The sequence below is a fragment of the Eleginops maclovinus genome, chromosome 22 (genome assembly GCF_036324505.1).
Source record: "Eleginops maclovinus isolate JMC-PN-2008 ecotype Puerto Natales chromosome 22, JC_Emac_rtc_rv5, whole genome shotgun sequence".
NCBI lineage: Eukaryota > Metazoa > Chordata > Actinopteri > Perciformes > Eleginopidae > Eleginops > Eleginops maclovinus.
The window spans coordinates 4,426,483-4,442,318 of NC_086370.1; the positions used below are offsets into that span (position 1 = coordinate 4,426,483).

A 15,836-nucleotide genomic window follows, 5' to 3' on the forward strand; every position below is an offset into this window, starting at 1 on the left:
AACAATAAACCTACTATTATGTAGTTTTTAACACATTATGATGTTAATAAGCATTTTATAAGGACTTTTAAGGACCCTATTATATATTTACAACTATATAACTATACATAATATATGGTATTCACTATATGATGCGTAACAAGTATATATAGAAAAACATGTAAACCTATGTCATTGAGTTTATATCATTCAGTTTCTTAGTTCTTTAAAACCAAATGGAACATAAATCAAAGTAATGAAATGCATGGATGTTCGTGTGTGTTGCAGCTGCTGGATGGCGTGGGAGCCCAGCCTGGGAGCCTTCTTTGGCCCCGTGACCTTCATCATCCTGGTGACATGCATCTACTTCCTGTGCACCTTCATCCAGCTGCGGCGACATCCCGAGAAGAAGTACGAGCTGAAACAGCTGACGGAAGAGCAGCAGAGGCTGGCCGCTGTCGACGTGCCCACCCACTGCCACCAAGGAGCCGAGCCTGGGGCCCTGGTAGCCCCGTCGGGTGGGGGCCACTGCCCCGCTGGCTGTCCGGGCGTTCCCATTAACCCCGCGCTGCTGGCCAATGAGCACTCGTTCAAGGCTCAGCTACGAACGGCGGCCTTTACCCTGTTCCTGTTCCTGGCCACCTGGACGTTCGGGGCACTGGCCGTGTCGCAGGGCCACTTCCTGGACATGATCTTCAGCTGCCTCTACGGTGCCTTCTCCGTCACCCTCGGCCTCTTCATCCTCATCCATCACTGTGCCAAGCGTGACGATGTTTGGCATTGCTGGTGTTCGTGTTGTCCCGGACGAAATGCCGATGGCCAAGTTGCCCCTCAGGCACGACCTAAAGTCAACGTGAATGGAGACACCCCCGGGCATGGCCACGGTCACAGCCACTGCCACCATGACTCGCCGTGTCACGGTAAAGCAGTGATAACCTGCAGTCATGGCGGTTTAGCTCACTGTAAACACGCCTCCCTCCCGTCCTTGCAGAACCACGTGACATGTCTGGCGCCGGTGACTCCGTGCTGCGCTGCACTGCACAGCCAGCAGTTGATGGAGGAGGAGCCCGCGGCGACGCACGTGCTTCTACACGCCGACCCGGAGGGGTACCGGCCGGGGATCCAGCTGCACCCCTGCCTAAAGAGCAGTACCAGGACTAAAAGCCGTCACTTTGGCCGCCGCACCGGGGCCAGTGCTTGTGGGGCAGCGGGGGAAAAGGAGTACGCCTATCACATCCCCTCCAGCGTGGACGGAGGCAGCGTGCACAGCTCACACACTGACAGCCCCCACAGCACACACGAGCGCCACGCCCACATCTGTCCACACCTTGCCCACGAAGGCCACCACGATGGGCATCAGACGTGCCACTGTGCTGCCACCACCGCGCACGAGGCCCTGGTGTGCCATAATCCCTGCCACAGGCATATCTGCTGCGCAAAGGCAGAACTTTTCCCCTCCCTGTGCCCAGCAGAGGCGGGCGACACAGGCATCTTCCTGTGCGGCTGCGGCAAAGTGGCCGAGCCGGACCCGATGGCGACACATCACCATCTGGAGATGCACGCCCCACGCAGACAATCGTTCCCTCAGAACCCACCTAATCAGAATGGGATTCTAAAGGGGGGCCTGCAAGAAGGACTCCTGTACAGCTCGGACAGCACGGGGAATATACGCACGGGGCCCTGGAAGAATGAAACTACTGTGTAGTGTGGGAGATGGGCGACTCCATGCCCAGTCCCGCCAAAATAAACCCTTTCTAGAATAAAAAAAAAAGGAATTTAACATTTTAAACATCACAATCAGCGTGGGATATTTTTATTTTAATGTCCTCATGTTTCTATGTGCTGTTTTACTGTACAGAAATCATGTAAATGCTCATTGACGGGCGTCCATACACAGAACAGATTCTCCTCCATAACACCATCAGATGTAATTGAAGGTTGTTCAATATCACTGCAGATCTCTCTATCTCTATAAATATATATATAGATATATACAAGAAAATGAATGGTTGTATGAATATGTGTGTTAGTGCTCAATGGCAACACGCTGCAAGATTTTCTTCTACACTTCCAATCTGAGTCCATCGAATACTTTACGATGACAGTCCTCCAGTACTTTAAAGAACTCTCTGCATCCATGTTTTAGACGACAACTAAACCAGCAATTTTAGAGTTCATTGGTATTTTTGACATCCAGTCAAGCTACTGTGAACATGTAGAGATTTTCTAAATAACATACAAAGATACTGTTGCTTGTAAGGGACGTGTGGATGCTAGTTTAAGTTGTAAAACAACAGAAAAACTGAAGTGAAGAATCATTTTTAAGGCCTGTATTGATGTCAGTATGATGTCTTCACTGTTGTGTTTCTTTTTTCTCTAGAGAAGTAAATAATGGCGGTATCAAAAGGAACAGCGTGGGCCATCGTGAATAGAGAGTTCGTTTCATTGGATCCAGTGCCATTTTTTCTTAACACTGTGCCACATAAAGAAAGGTCATTACAGACGGTTCATTGCCAAACTAGTGTGCAGGTTTTTTGTATCCTCTTTAGCTCAGTTGACATATGCAATCTGACATTATAAATTCAAAAATATGGTTCATTTTTAACAAAAAACTGTGTGAATATGATCATAGAAGAACCAACAAGCTGCTTTGGGAAACTCCACTGCGACCAATGTCTATTATTTTATAAATATCATGGAAACATTTATGCCAATCTCACCCACTATTAGCGAAAGCCACAGAATAACACATGGAAAAATCAGAGCAAATTTAGTCCATTTATATTTTATTTATTTGTCATTTCTCTCCTAAAAATCACACAGCATGCATGGCTTGTTTTACGGGCCAAGTCTTGGATTTTAATAGTGCAAATGAATGCACATCCATGAAATTATTATTTTCCTTGCAGCTTGCCAAATATTATTTTTGACATATTTGGGATTAAGCCTAGTCCCCCAAAAAACACTGTAATATTTGTACACTAGAGATCTCTATTGAACAAAATATGGCTGGGTTGCACCTACAGGAACACACTATCGAATTACTTATGGTCGGTTTTAAATGTGTAAATCCAGATTTTAAAGTGGGCAAATCTGTGCTGCTTAATTAAGATCTAATTTCCTTTGAGTAATTCTAATTTTATTGATCAAATCTAGAAAAACTAACCGTAGTAATTGCGTAGATGCTAACCTACCCACATTTAGATAAATACATTAATGTGCGTGCTGTCAGGACCTAGAAATTAGGCTATAAAAGGTATGTGTGTTATGGGGGGTAATGACTTTGTTTGCCAGCTAGCTAGCTAAACATCTCAAAAGTAAAGCAGCATTCACATGATACGCGAGTTGCTCTTTGCTCAATTCAAGGTTAAGCACAGATTTCTGCGGTAAAGACGGCTAGTTAAGATGTGTTTCTATTGTCACCTCCCTTGCTGGCACAGATATTATATCTATTGGTTGCAGCCAGAGCTTCTACAGTGTGTAAAAATGTTTTTGTCTGACTTCTCTGTGCGTCAGAAGTGTATGTCATACCCTAAAAAAGCTTGCTGACTCACCAGACGGCTGGTACGGTGACAAAAAAAACACATTTACAAGACTTTATTTATTTTACCAGCTAGTTAGCTAGCTAAAATGTTAGTCCGTTAGCCTTGTTTACGAGATTAGCCGTCTTGCTAACCTCATAATTAACAAGTTACAAGCAATTATCTTGTATCATGTGAATGCAGCTTTGGACTATGGTTCATGATGACTCCGCGTAGAAGCTCTAATTTCTCTTCCAACATATAACTCTATTTGGGTTCCCAGACAAAATGTACTATTTTGTCGAATATGTCTCAAAAAGACAGTCATTTCAAAAGGTATACCTTCCAAGTTTAAAGCTAATACTGGGGCACATTGATGTTGTTGATAGAATTCAATTTCATTTAGGTTCGAATAGGCTAAGTCGAAGACAATTTACCGTGTATCATCCGGTGTCAACACTGTCACTTGAATAAAAGCACTAGCGGCCGAAATAAAACTTTAAAATATATCTTTCTAAATTATTTGCTTGTAAACTTTTTATAAATAATATTATATAATTGTGTTTGAAAATGAATTCTTGTTGGTGCAACCCTGAATAAGCATATGCTATTGAGGCCAAGTTGAAGTATGGAATGTTTTTGTTTTTGTACCATGAAGCTTACATTCTCTTTGAAAAAGAGAGGCTCTTTATTGAATTTAAAGCACTTGTATTCTTTTTGAATGATGATGTTAAGTATGATGCTCCAGACAAAAGCCCACATACATATTGTCAGGTAAACTAAATCTATAAAAAAAAATGTCATCCAAGCAGCGCATATAATCTCACAGCAAACTCGTGAAAAACACTTGGCATGCACACCATCTCTTCATCTCGTGCACTCTCGTCTGTGTATATTGAATCAGTTTCTGATTAATTATTTTATATGAGATTTAAGATATTTAAGAATAAAATAAGTCTATATGTAATAGAAGTTGTATGGGGAAAAGAAGTTACCTCTCAATGTTACTGCTCAGTATCTGAGTTTGGAAATGTCCTTTTTGTTTTCTAATGCCTTTTTTTCAGTTTATCTCATAAAGTATGCAGACTCGCCATGTTGTTGTGAGTTTATCCTGTCATATCAGAAATAGAAAAATGCACTACCCATGATAACATTTGGCCGGCTAGAGTAGAATTTGTCACTTGCGGTGTGTTTATTATAGAAACGTTTCCTCAGAGAGAAATATTTGAACTCGAGAAAAGTGACAATTAGTATTAATGTGATACTCCCTTTACTTGGATGGCAGGAATATTGAAAGGAGGCCATAGTAGACATCGAATACGAAGAATGAACCTCATAGCTTTGCACAGGACCACAATTTATTTCCAAGGTCTGTGGTAAAACATATGAATCTCAGTAGTTATAAAACCGTATTTGATCTCACAAATATGGGCTTCATTGAGCCTCCATACACTGGCAGTTACTGAAAAAGGGATCTGTAACAGTATCACAACACAACTTTTCAAATCTCCTGCTAAACAAGGGAACATTAGGCTAGGTTAATTGCTGAGCTTGTGTATTTGCTGGTGGTGTGTCTTTAGGAGCAGCCGAGCTTCTTACAGTCTGTAAGACGATGTGTTTGGTGTCCGACTTCTCTGTGCGTCAGTAGCAGATGTACTGCCCTAAGCCCAAGCTTGCTGACTCACCGGACGGCTGCTGGAATATTCACCTGTGGTACTGTGACAAAAAAAACAACCTAAAGCCAGTTTTCACTTTTTTCTACATTGACACAGATTCCAATAAATGTATTTTTTCACCATGCAATGGATGAGAGCATTTTTGGCTTGTGTTTGTGTGTGATTTAACTTGAGTGAAAGAAAATGTGCAGTGGTTGTCAGGTGCAAACGTGCTGCAAGGGCCCAAAACATTTCAATCTGGAGAAATTCACTGCAGTTTCAAAAATTATGCAAATTGGAAAACCTAAATGTGCCAAAAAAGTTTGGGTATTATAAAGTAAGCCAACTGTCACTGTTAGCTTTATCATAATTATAAGTGTTCTGTCCGTATATTTAAAATGACTAGGTAGATATGCTGTAGCTAGCTAGCTTACAGATATGCTGTAGCTAGCTAGTTTACAGCATAACTGAAATAATATTGGGAGGAATCATGTGATCGCAATGTTTAAATAAGTCGATACAACTTTTCCAGTGACAGAGACAGTTGGCCAACTGTATAATCCCCAAACGCCAACAAGCGCTTTGGTCCCAGCTGTGTGCATCACCTTTAAGTGCCCCTGTTTCCATCGCATTTCGAGGTTCTTGCAGCGTCTTTTATTTGCACTGTTTTGTTTTTGCAGCACTTTATGTAAAGGCTGTGCATGTTTCGTCAAGTTTGTAAATATTTCTTAATTTTCTTATTTTTATGCCACATTTGTGTTTCTTACATGACTGCGCGTTTATATTAATGGGAGAGTTTTAGGCCGTTGTGACCAGTTTGCACCTTTCGGCCAATGTAAAAAAAACTGCATTTTAGTTTTTTCTCAATTCTTGTCGTAATGTCTTAATTTCTTATGACAGCATGATGGAGATTGAGATGCCTTACAGAGCCACCACAGGGGAGGAATCCAAATGATAGTAGGCTTGACTACCGCTATGTGTTTGACTGTGTGTCTGCACCTTTTATACATACGTGCACAGGCATCCACACACATTACCCTGGAAGTGAGACACTGTGTTTTGCCTGCATCGCAAATCACACCCCGGTTTGACAGTCCATAAAACGCCTGAGTACATTTAACATGCAGCTAGATTTTTTTTGCTTTTTCAAGGCCACACGCAACCCCCCCACGCACTCCTCCCTTTCCAACCATCAGATTACTCGTCTGACTGAAAGCTATGTGAAATGTCAGACCCAATCTCTCTTTTCCTATCTGATATGAATACGCAGTACTACACGGTGTCCATTTAAGGTGAGTCATGGACGTGTCTATTATTAAAAAAACAAACTGGATTTTTTGTGCTGCAGTGCCGAATGAGCTGCAGTGGTGATTATATAAAGTGTAAGGCTATGAGGACTTTAATTACAGAGGGTGTCTTTGAACCAATGAGTGTGGTTTTTCTTCCAGATAGTGCTGTCGCCTGCAGCTTAACCCCAGAGAGTCAGTAAAGCAAAAGGCTGCTTTACCGTACGGTTGTAGGACTGCAGGCCGAGGTACGTTGGTGAAGGTTGAAATTGGTCCAGGCTGGCATCTGTTTCATTAAAAATTAATCTGGTTTCAGTAACACAGATGTGTGTTTATGATACAATTAGCTGTGTTTTAATTTTCTGCTGTAATTAATATGTTTTTAAACAGAGTAACAGCAGAGTGAGATGGGGGACCGAATAAAATATAATGTGTGCTGCTGAGAAGGCAATCGACCTAGTGTAGCAACAACCCCTCAAATGTATTAATTAAGTGGTGTTAATACGTGGAGATTATCCTGCTGCACAAAACATCTTAAGTGTAATGAATGTGTGTTTGCCACAAAGCTTATTTTCTGCAATATATTGAAATCCGATTGGAAAATCCCATTGATTTGTGCCGAGGGACCCCTTGTGATGCTATCTTCAGGGTCAGCCTACAATAATTTGTCAACAATGCACCACCCTATTGGACCAACAATCTCTGGGAAATTACCACTGGTAAAATGTTCTCCCACCTTAAAGAAGAACAAAAAGACATTGGTGAATCACTGAAATCTGTAGATAAGAGTTTATCTTCCTGCATTTGGCAAATTACTTGCATGCATGTTTCGTTGTAGGCTCGAACGATTTGGAATAACAAGCAGGGATTCACACCGACAGTCTGATCTGATTGCACTGAAGGGTTTCATGTCGCGACGCAGGAGCTGCACATATGATCCGGGGCATGATTCTACAGTATCTTTGTTGGCCCATCTCTTGAGATAAATGCTTTTGTCTGTCATTGACAGGGAGGAGAGGCCTTCCTTAGAGTTTATAGATCAACCCGACAACATGAGGCACGCAAACGGCATATGTTGTGCTTTAATGTAGATGCTTTGTCTTACGTCATCAAAAATAATCTTCAATTTCTCATGTCCCTAAATGCCTTGGACTCCCCCTCATATTTTACATTTCGTACTTCTCAATCAACTCTAATAGCATAACGTGCTCCTCCAGCTCCAGCCTCGGCAGACAGGACTTGTGATAGCAGGCTGTGATCGTCATGCTAATGCCGTCCTTGACTTAAATAACATGCTGGAGAGACTCGTAGGGCGCGAGAAAGAGAGAGGCAGGCTGAGCTGCAGCGAGACAGAGAGGGGGGATTTAGGATGGATAGTTCGAGGCTTACTGGAAAAAAAGAAACAGAAGGAGTGAGGGGGAGAGATCAAAGAGGGAGAGGAGACAGCAAGAGGTGGGCAAAACTTCTTATTAGATATCATCACTTGGGTTCTTGGAAGCTACATTTTTAATGGGGCCTTTGTGTGTGTCCATAAAAGTGTGTAGAGATGTGTGTTCAGGACTACTGCAGTGGTGTAAGAAACTTAGTACAATTGGACATCAATTGTACCCATTAATGATAATTTACTTACCTTTGGTATTACTGCAAACCCTGTGCAAATTGTAGTGTAATTACTTCTGAAAAAATAACCCTGATGATGTCATTAGGGTTATCTAGGCTTGGAATACATACTTACATGGGTCTACTGAAAAACACTACTGCATTATGGGAATTTGTTTAAATTGTTTAACTTTTCAGGATTACATAACAACATATCCTTTCAGAATCAGAAACAGGTTTATTGAGAGTAAGGTGCAGACACAGAAATTGTAAGAAAAGCACCAGAAATATAACTATTATAAACTAGTTTACCATGAATACATTTAGAGAAATATATACACAACATATTCTGTAAATATAACAACAAAAATAAGTATAGTAAAATATGACAAAATACTTTGAAAATAAAAGGTGTGCATTATTGGAATTTAAAGCATAGAGCTGTGCAGATTTTCCAAAGGTAGCGTTAAACCTGAATCGGAAAAATAAACAGGGATGTGCGGGGCTAACATTATGGAGGGGGTCAGAGTGAGTGTCAGTGGGGGTCCTGGGCTTTGTTGATGATGCCAGTAGCTGAAAGGAAGAAACTTTTCTTGTGGCAAGATGTTTTTGGCCTGATGGAGCGGGTCAAAAAGTATCTGTCCAGGGTGGGAGGGGTCAGTCATAATCTTTCCTGCCTACCTCAGGCTCCTTGGGTTGTACAAGTCCTGGAGGGACTGCAGATTGCAGCGTCTCCAAACAGCGAATGTCACGTTGCAGCGACAGCCAAGGAAAAGGGCAGGCTACAGGGTAGACCCCGCTAAATGGAGGAGTATCCAATGGTGATGGAGGAGGAGAGGATGGACTTAGAGTTGTACAAGTTCACTATCAACTGTGTTGGTGGGTTAAAATGATTTGGCTGCTGCAAGAAGAATATCCTCTGCTGGGCGTTTTGGTGAAGTGAAGTCACCAGATGGTCCATCTCCCACCTGTAGGCAGATTCCTCCCCACCAGAGATGAGTCCGATGAAGGTGGTGTCATCTGCAAACTTCAGGAGCTTGACAGACTGGTGACTAGCACCAGTCTGCAAGTGCAGCTGTTGGTGTACAGGGAGAAGAGCAGAGGGGAAAGAACGCAGCCCTTAGGGGAACTGTCGATGATGATCTGGGGTTCTAAAACAGCTTTTCTCAGATGCATGTTCTGCTTACTGTCAGAAAGGAAGTCTCTGATCCAGGTAGCAGATCCCTGATAGGACGCGGGAGGAGGCGGTGTGAGCCTGGAGCTGTAGCTGGTGTAACAACTGTGCAGTTGATCTTTAAAGTGACAGTAAAATTGGTTTGGTGTTCAAGTTGTTGGTCATTCATGGAGCAGGGGCCTTTAGGCTTGTTGCTGGTGATCTTTCTGAGGCCCCTCCAGACAGAAGCACAGTCGTTATCTGAGAACTGGTGCTTGAATTCCTCAGAGAACAGTCGCATCACTCACCACCTTGCTAAACGTGTAATTTGACTCTTTAATACTCTCCTAGTCACCACTCCTAAACGCCTTTTCATTTGGCCACCTTAGTTATCTCCGGGATTTGAACCGGCAACATTTTGGTTCCAAAGACAGGTCCCTATACGGACTGATTCACCATTGCCTCACAAAAAGATTTCCTATACACCTAGCTCACATTATTTCTGAGGGAAATATTTATCTTTTCAGATACAGCGCACAGCTGTGGTTGCTTTGTAATTTAGGATTACACAAGCAAAATATATGTTTTGCCTTGATGTAATTAATGGTTTCAACATTGTATAATTTAACTCTCTTAAAATATTAGTAATTCTTTAATGGATCTATTATATCAACCCAGTGATATTTTGTGTGTGTATGTTTTTTTTGCCTGTACATTTTTTAATTATTTTTACTATAATTTTGAATTCACTCTGATCTTCTTTTTTACAGCATATATTTTGAAATGTCACAGCAGGAGAAACATTACTCCAGTGACTAATTTTATTTGGCTGTTTCAGTTTCTAGGTATTGTATTTGCTGATTCGCTTTTGACTCGAATCGAAAGGAGCCCTTATTAATGTCATAGGTTATATCAGCTGTGGCCAACATGTTCGCTGACAACTGTCCATCTGCACATGGAGCCTACGTGATTCACAGCCCGGTTTTCCAATACAACCAAACTGCATTATTGAGGGAAACATAATCTCCCCTTGATTAAGTACTTTTTTTTGACATATAACAAATATGTTTCTAATTCTAATTAATGTAAGTTGATGTATGGGTCAAACAAACACAGGTATTTCACATAGGACTGATGTTTGTGTCCCTTGTGAAACCAAAAATCAACAATGACTTGACATTACTTTGTAACTTCAATTGCATAACAAAAGTAAACATTCTCAGCCAAACCATGATCCACTACAAAACCAAACAACAAGTGTTTTTGCCTGAATACAAATACGTTTTTTCAACCATTTTTGTTTCATTTTGTTTCGATGCCAATCAGTCAACCAAAATACTTTATTGAGCCCAATTTTTGTGACAATTGAACCATATGCAGATAAAATAAATACATATATAAACATACTTTGAATTAAAGATGTGCAACACAATTCCTTGTAGCCACAGGGACACAGCTCGATAGCAACAGTGTAGTCTGATATATTATGGTGCAGCCATGTTTCTGTAAAGCAGATTAAAACACACTCCACATATTCTGTCTGACTCGGACTCCTACCTAACGCTGTTAGCTTGTCCATTATTACCCAGTGATCTTAAGAGGCGAGAAGAGGAGGGAGGCTTATATCTCCTTTTTTCTCCATAAATCTGGCCTCAGCTCCCTTCCTTCTTCTCCGCCAATAGCCATTGTTCTGATCATCATGCTAGCCCTAGGCTTTAGCACTATTAGCTTCTATCTGGTGAAAACAAGTCAGCCATGCATTGGCGTGGATGCACAACAACAGCAACTCAACTGCGAGGAAAACAACAAAATCTCTTTACAAGACAGTGAAGAAAGTGTAGAGCTTAATGAGTTACTAATATAATTTGTTAAAAAGAAAACAAGTAAGTCCAAGTTAGAAGGCTAAAAGTTGAAAATAGTACAGGAGAAACTGCCACCGGCTCCACACGCTTAGTCGCATTCATGGCCAGTAGATTAATGTAAGAGCTATATTCACTCTCCTATTTGCTCTGTTTTGGTCTCCACCAGCAATAAAGAATGAAAAAGCTTAATCTTCACTTTATCTTTAGCTTGATGAAAACTGCTGTCTGCTGTGTGCAGAAAAATAAGACCGTATTCATTGGTGTAGCTATTCTTAAAAACATGTGAACCCTTCAATCACTCTTCTGCAGCAGAAGCAAATCAGTAACTGATGGAGACGTATACTGTACGCCAACTAAGAAGGTTGCTCAGTCAACCTACATACTCACTTGGAAGGCAGTGCCTGTTTTCCTTACACAGACTTCTACTGTAGTTGTTTGCCTCGCGGGCAAAGCATGGGATGTATGCTAATGCAGTGCACAGGGGCTGGAGACATGGGAAAACAAAAACAGCTTTATTGGTTTCTTGTCATTGCTGTGTTTCTCTTCAGTATACGACTCCCTTTGCAAAGGTTGCCTTCTAGCCAATTTGCTATCTCTGAAGACATGTGAAGACTTACATCGGCTGTCAAAGCACATGAAAGTAATGAAGAAAAACCCCAACCTTTTTTACCAAACGCAACCCCATTCTGCTACTTCACAGTGGCTTACTGTCAGCACAACCGCACCTGATTTTCACTCTATGATGTGACAGTGCGAGGTAGCTTCTCAGTCTAGGAGAAAAGACGTCTCGGTGAGTGACACGACTGAATATTTCCCTTAGCTTGTTTTCTTGTCACAGTCATTGGCCCCTGCTGTGCTGCCTAATGCATCAAATCTTTTGCGAGTATTGTGATGCATGCCAAAGAGTCAAGTCAGGTAATTGTGAATATAACGGCGCTGTCTATCTCAAAGCTGTGTGGCGGAATACCTGCCAATCTGAGAAGATCCAATCCCCTCCCTCTCCCCCGCATTCCCTTCTTAGTTATTTATAGCTTCCTCAAGTGGTGACGCAACACGATACAAGAGAGCGAAGCATCATGTGATGGTTTTAATGCAACAATCCACTGGATTATGGGGGCCTAAGAGGCTGCAAACATCAAGGCGCGTACATGACAGCCAAGCAGGCAGGGCTGAATCCGGCCAGCTCTCCCTCTCCTATCCCCTCCTCCTCCTAGATAGAGAGCAGGACAGCTGGGGATGGCATGGTGTGCAGAGGAGCAGGGAGCAGGGGGGCGAACTGAGAGGACGGAGAGGGAGGAGTGAAGCCAGGAGGTGACGCTGCAGTAGCTGTCAGGTACAGGTAAAATGAGGCCCTATTCTGCTTTCTTTGGTTTTCCCTTTCCTGTAGTGTATTATATTGGTTTAAGAGCATTTCAATCAGGGGTGTCATCAGAATGGTTAGGCCTCTACATAGTGCTGAGGTATATTGCCTCACCACTAGTGTTAGCAAAATCAATCAAATGTAGGTGAATTATGCTGAATAATTCAGTATGATTTAAGGAAAAAAATAGCTCACAGCTTTCCATAGGGCTTCATTTATTTTGTTGGCAGCAGAAGCCTCAGATTGCTTATAATAATGTGAAATAGAAGGGTATAACACACAGATACTATGTGATTTATTTGTACATACATATTTAAGAAGTACAGTATAAGAGAAACACAGGTTTCAGGTGTGGGCCATATTCCATTATACTTTTGGACTCCTTTGTTTATTTCTGTAACATAGTGACATCACTATGTAAGAGTGGCACTCCAACACATTATACGTAATAAGCTAAGGGGTGGGACATCTCTAAGCGGTTGACTAATCACAACAGAGTCGGCCAGCTAACCAATCAGAGCAGACTGGGCTCTGGTTTCAGACAGAGGGGGAAAAGAGGTGCTGCAGCACAGGCAGTATGAGGAAAATAAAGAGCTTTTTGAACATTAAAGCATGGAGACATGTCACAGTAGAGACACTAAATACTGATATGACCCTGAAAATGAGCAGAATATGTCTTCTTTAAATGTGAGGAGGTGTCTGCCTCCCAAAAACAAACTCGGAACTGCTTCTGGAGAGTTCCCTGAAGGGTTAAAGCACCAACCATAAATGTCCAGCCAGGGCCTCTGTTGCACACCATACCACATATCTTACTCTCCTCTCATTACCTCCATTGTTACTGTCTCATATGAAGGAATACAATATATGTATGGTTAATAGACTTGATTATCTGTGAGTGGTACGCAGCATTTTAAAACTCAACCCTGGTTGCAATTTCTCATTTTATTCCCGATTAAGTATTCATAGTACTGACTGTATTTTGTAAGCTCTAGGAATATCATTTTATAAATGTGAACTGGCTTTAAGCATGTGGTTAAATGTCAGTTGTAACATGGGAAGCATTTTTCCCTCTCACTTTGATGGAAATCAAGTCCTCCCTCAAATTAAATCTATTGAGAAGAGCTACTAGCGGTCACCCTCGATATAAAAACAGACACTGATGTTAATTCATGATGTAATGTAGCTGCGAGTAGCTTCACATTGAAACTGCTAACGCCAGGCCTCTGCATTTTTATCTGTACAGGAATGCCACCTAGTGGTAGAAATTGCTAACTTGAGGTGTTAGGACGTGAGGGTGTCAGTTTTTACTTTCAACATGTGAGTGTTTTACTATGTATGCTTTGTACTATGGTACAGCGTGCACATTTACACTTTTTGGGTTCATAATACATTGTTCTATTGTAAATGATCTTTTATATGCTGTTAGCTTTATATAAACATCTGTGTTTTATTTTTAATGCACATTCTTACATGAAATTCTTGTGTTCTTAAGAAATATGTTTATTTATCTTTTTCTTATGTTGTTGTTGTTGTTGTTGCTGTTGTTATTAATATGTTGTTTAAACATCTTTACTTTCTTTTTCCTTCTATTGCTTTTTAACTTCTTATATTTTTATACATTTTTTTATTCTATTTTATTTCGATTTCATCTTTAATTGGACATTTTACTTTAACTTTATGTAAATATATTTATTTATAAAAAATGATTTAAAGCATACAGTAAATGTTACTTTTAATTCTTGTCTTTTTATTAATGTGTGTATTTTATTTATCGCACATTCTTAGTGTAATGTCTAATGGTACATCTTTTATCTATAATTTAATAATTTACTTTGACCGATACATCTTTATGAGAATATATTTTAATTACATTTTGTTTCATCTTTTTATTTTACATTCTTAATCTTTCTTCCATTGTTCTTCTATATTTTTTATTTGATCTTTTATCAAACAATTTACTGTAATTTTTCTTTTAACAATGATTTTTAAAAATATTATTATTGTTCTCACTTTAACGTCTGGTGCTTGTATACCTTTTTTTTCTTTTATTTAATCTAATTGTATTTTTTATTGGATATTTTAGTTTAACTTTATTTTATTTAAATGTGTATTTTAATCGCATATTTTTCCCTGAATTTCTTGTGTTTACTGCCATACTTTTATTTTACTTTATTTAATCTTTAATTGGAAATATAACTTTAACTAATGGTTCTATTTTACTTATCATTTTTTTGCAAACAAAAATACTGTTGTTCTTATTTTATTATTATCATTATTCATTTAACTTTTTAAAATAGAGCAACGTTCACATATCCCATTTCGCTCTGTGATAAATAGAGTATTCTAATTGTATTTTTTTTTTACTTAGTAATTGGAGAAGGATTTTTAACATGGAGAAAAATAGCTTATGCAAATGTTAAAGATTCAACATCAGTCACTTTGAAAGGTCCACATGTACATCTGTTTAATTACTTAATTGCAATCTGCTTTAAGCACAATATATTGTCTCAGCCAAGGGCAGCATATTACTTGGCCATTGATCCAGGCTGTCTAAAATGTGTTCTACTGATACCAGGTCAGCCTTATTTAATCGATTTTTTTAAAGTGAAAGATTAGCAAGCTCCAGTAATTAACTGTTCAGATGGAGGTGAAAAATGAGGGTCCCTGCTGAACTCAACCCCGCAGCGAAATGCGAAAACTCAACTGCTTCTTTCCTCCCTTCCTGTGAAGCATTATCATGTGGCAAGTCCATTTGCTGACTTCCTAAAGGTTTATTCTACTGTAACATATCAAGTCGGCAGCTATACCTGCAGGATTGTGACACAACTTTATTTTGTCTGCAAACCTCCCCATCAATATGCACTGACATGCACAGGGACACATTTGGGCGCAACACCAATCCACATACAATGTTTACAGAGCTTCATGACAGACATGAAATGAATACAGTGTGTGCTTTACTGGAAACACAGTTGTCATTGAATTAGTGACGTACATTCATGATAAAGGACTGTGGCTAAAGCTTCATATGGACAGCAAGAGTTAGCATTCGCCTTAACCAATGATCCAGACAGAACACATGGAAATAAAAATGTAAACTCAGATTTAAATTTCTCTAATATAACCCTGTTAGGCTTCTTGCTTGGAAACATTGGGGTTTGAGGGCAAAAGATGGGACATTTTCATTAAAATGTGTTGTTATTTTAACTGTATTTCCTGGAAATCTATGCATACAGTTGGGTACCAAAAAGTTATTGCAGAAGAAGAGGGCTCAACAAGAAGTTATATTAAATTAAAAAAGGTCAGTCCACCTTAAAGAGCACATATCATGCTCATTTTCAGGTTAATATGTGTTCTATGCCTCTACTCTGACCTTTCTCCATGCTTTCATGTTCAAAAAGCTCTTTATTTTTCTCATCTG

The 15,836-nt window shown here is 40.2% G+C and overlaps 1 protein-coding gene across 1 annotated transcript in view; it reads left to right on the forward strand.

Annotated features, from left to right (window-relative positions):
* The window catches only part of LOC134858530 (adhesion G protein-coupled receptor A3), a 231,850-nt gene extending 226,547 nt beyond the window's left edge, over positions 1–5,303 (forward strand). Inside the window, exon 19 of the mRNA XM_063874486.1 lies at positions 268–5,303. Coding sequence (XP_063730556.1) covers positions 268–1,684 — 1,417 coding nt within the window. The 3' untranslated portion in view covers positions 1,685–5,303. The remainder of the gene's footprint in view (positions 1–267) is intronic.
* Positions 5,304–15,836: the final 10,533 nt, after the last annotated feature.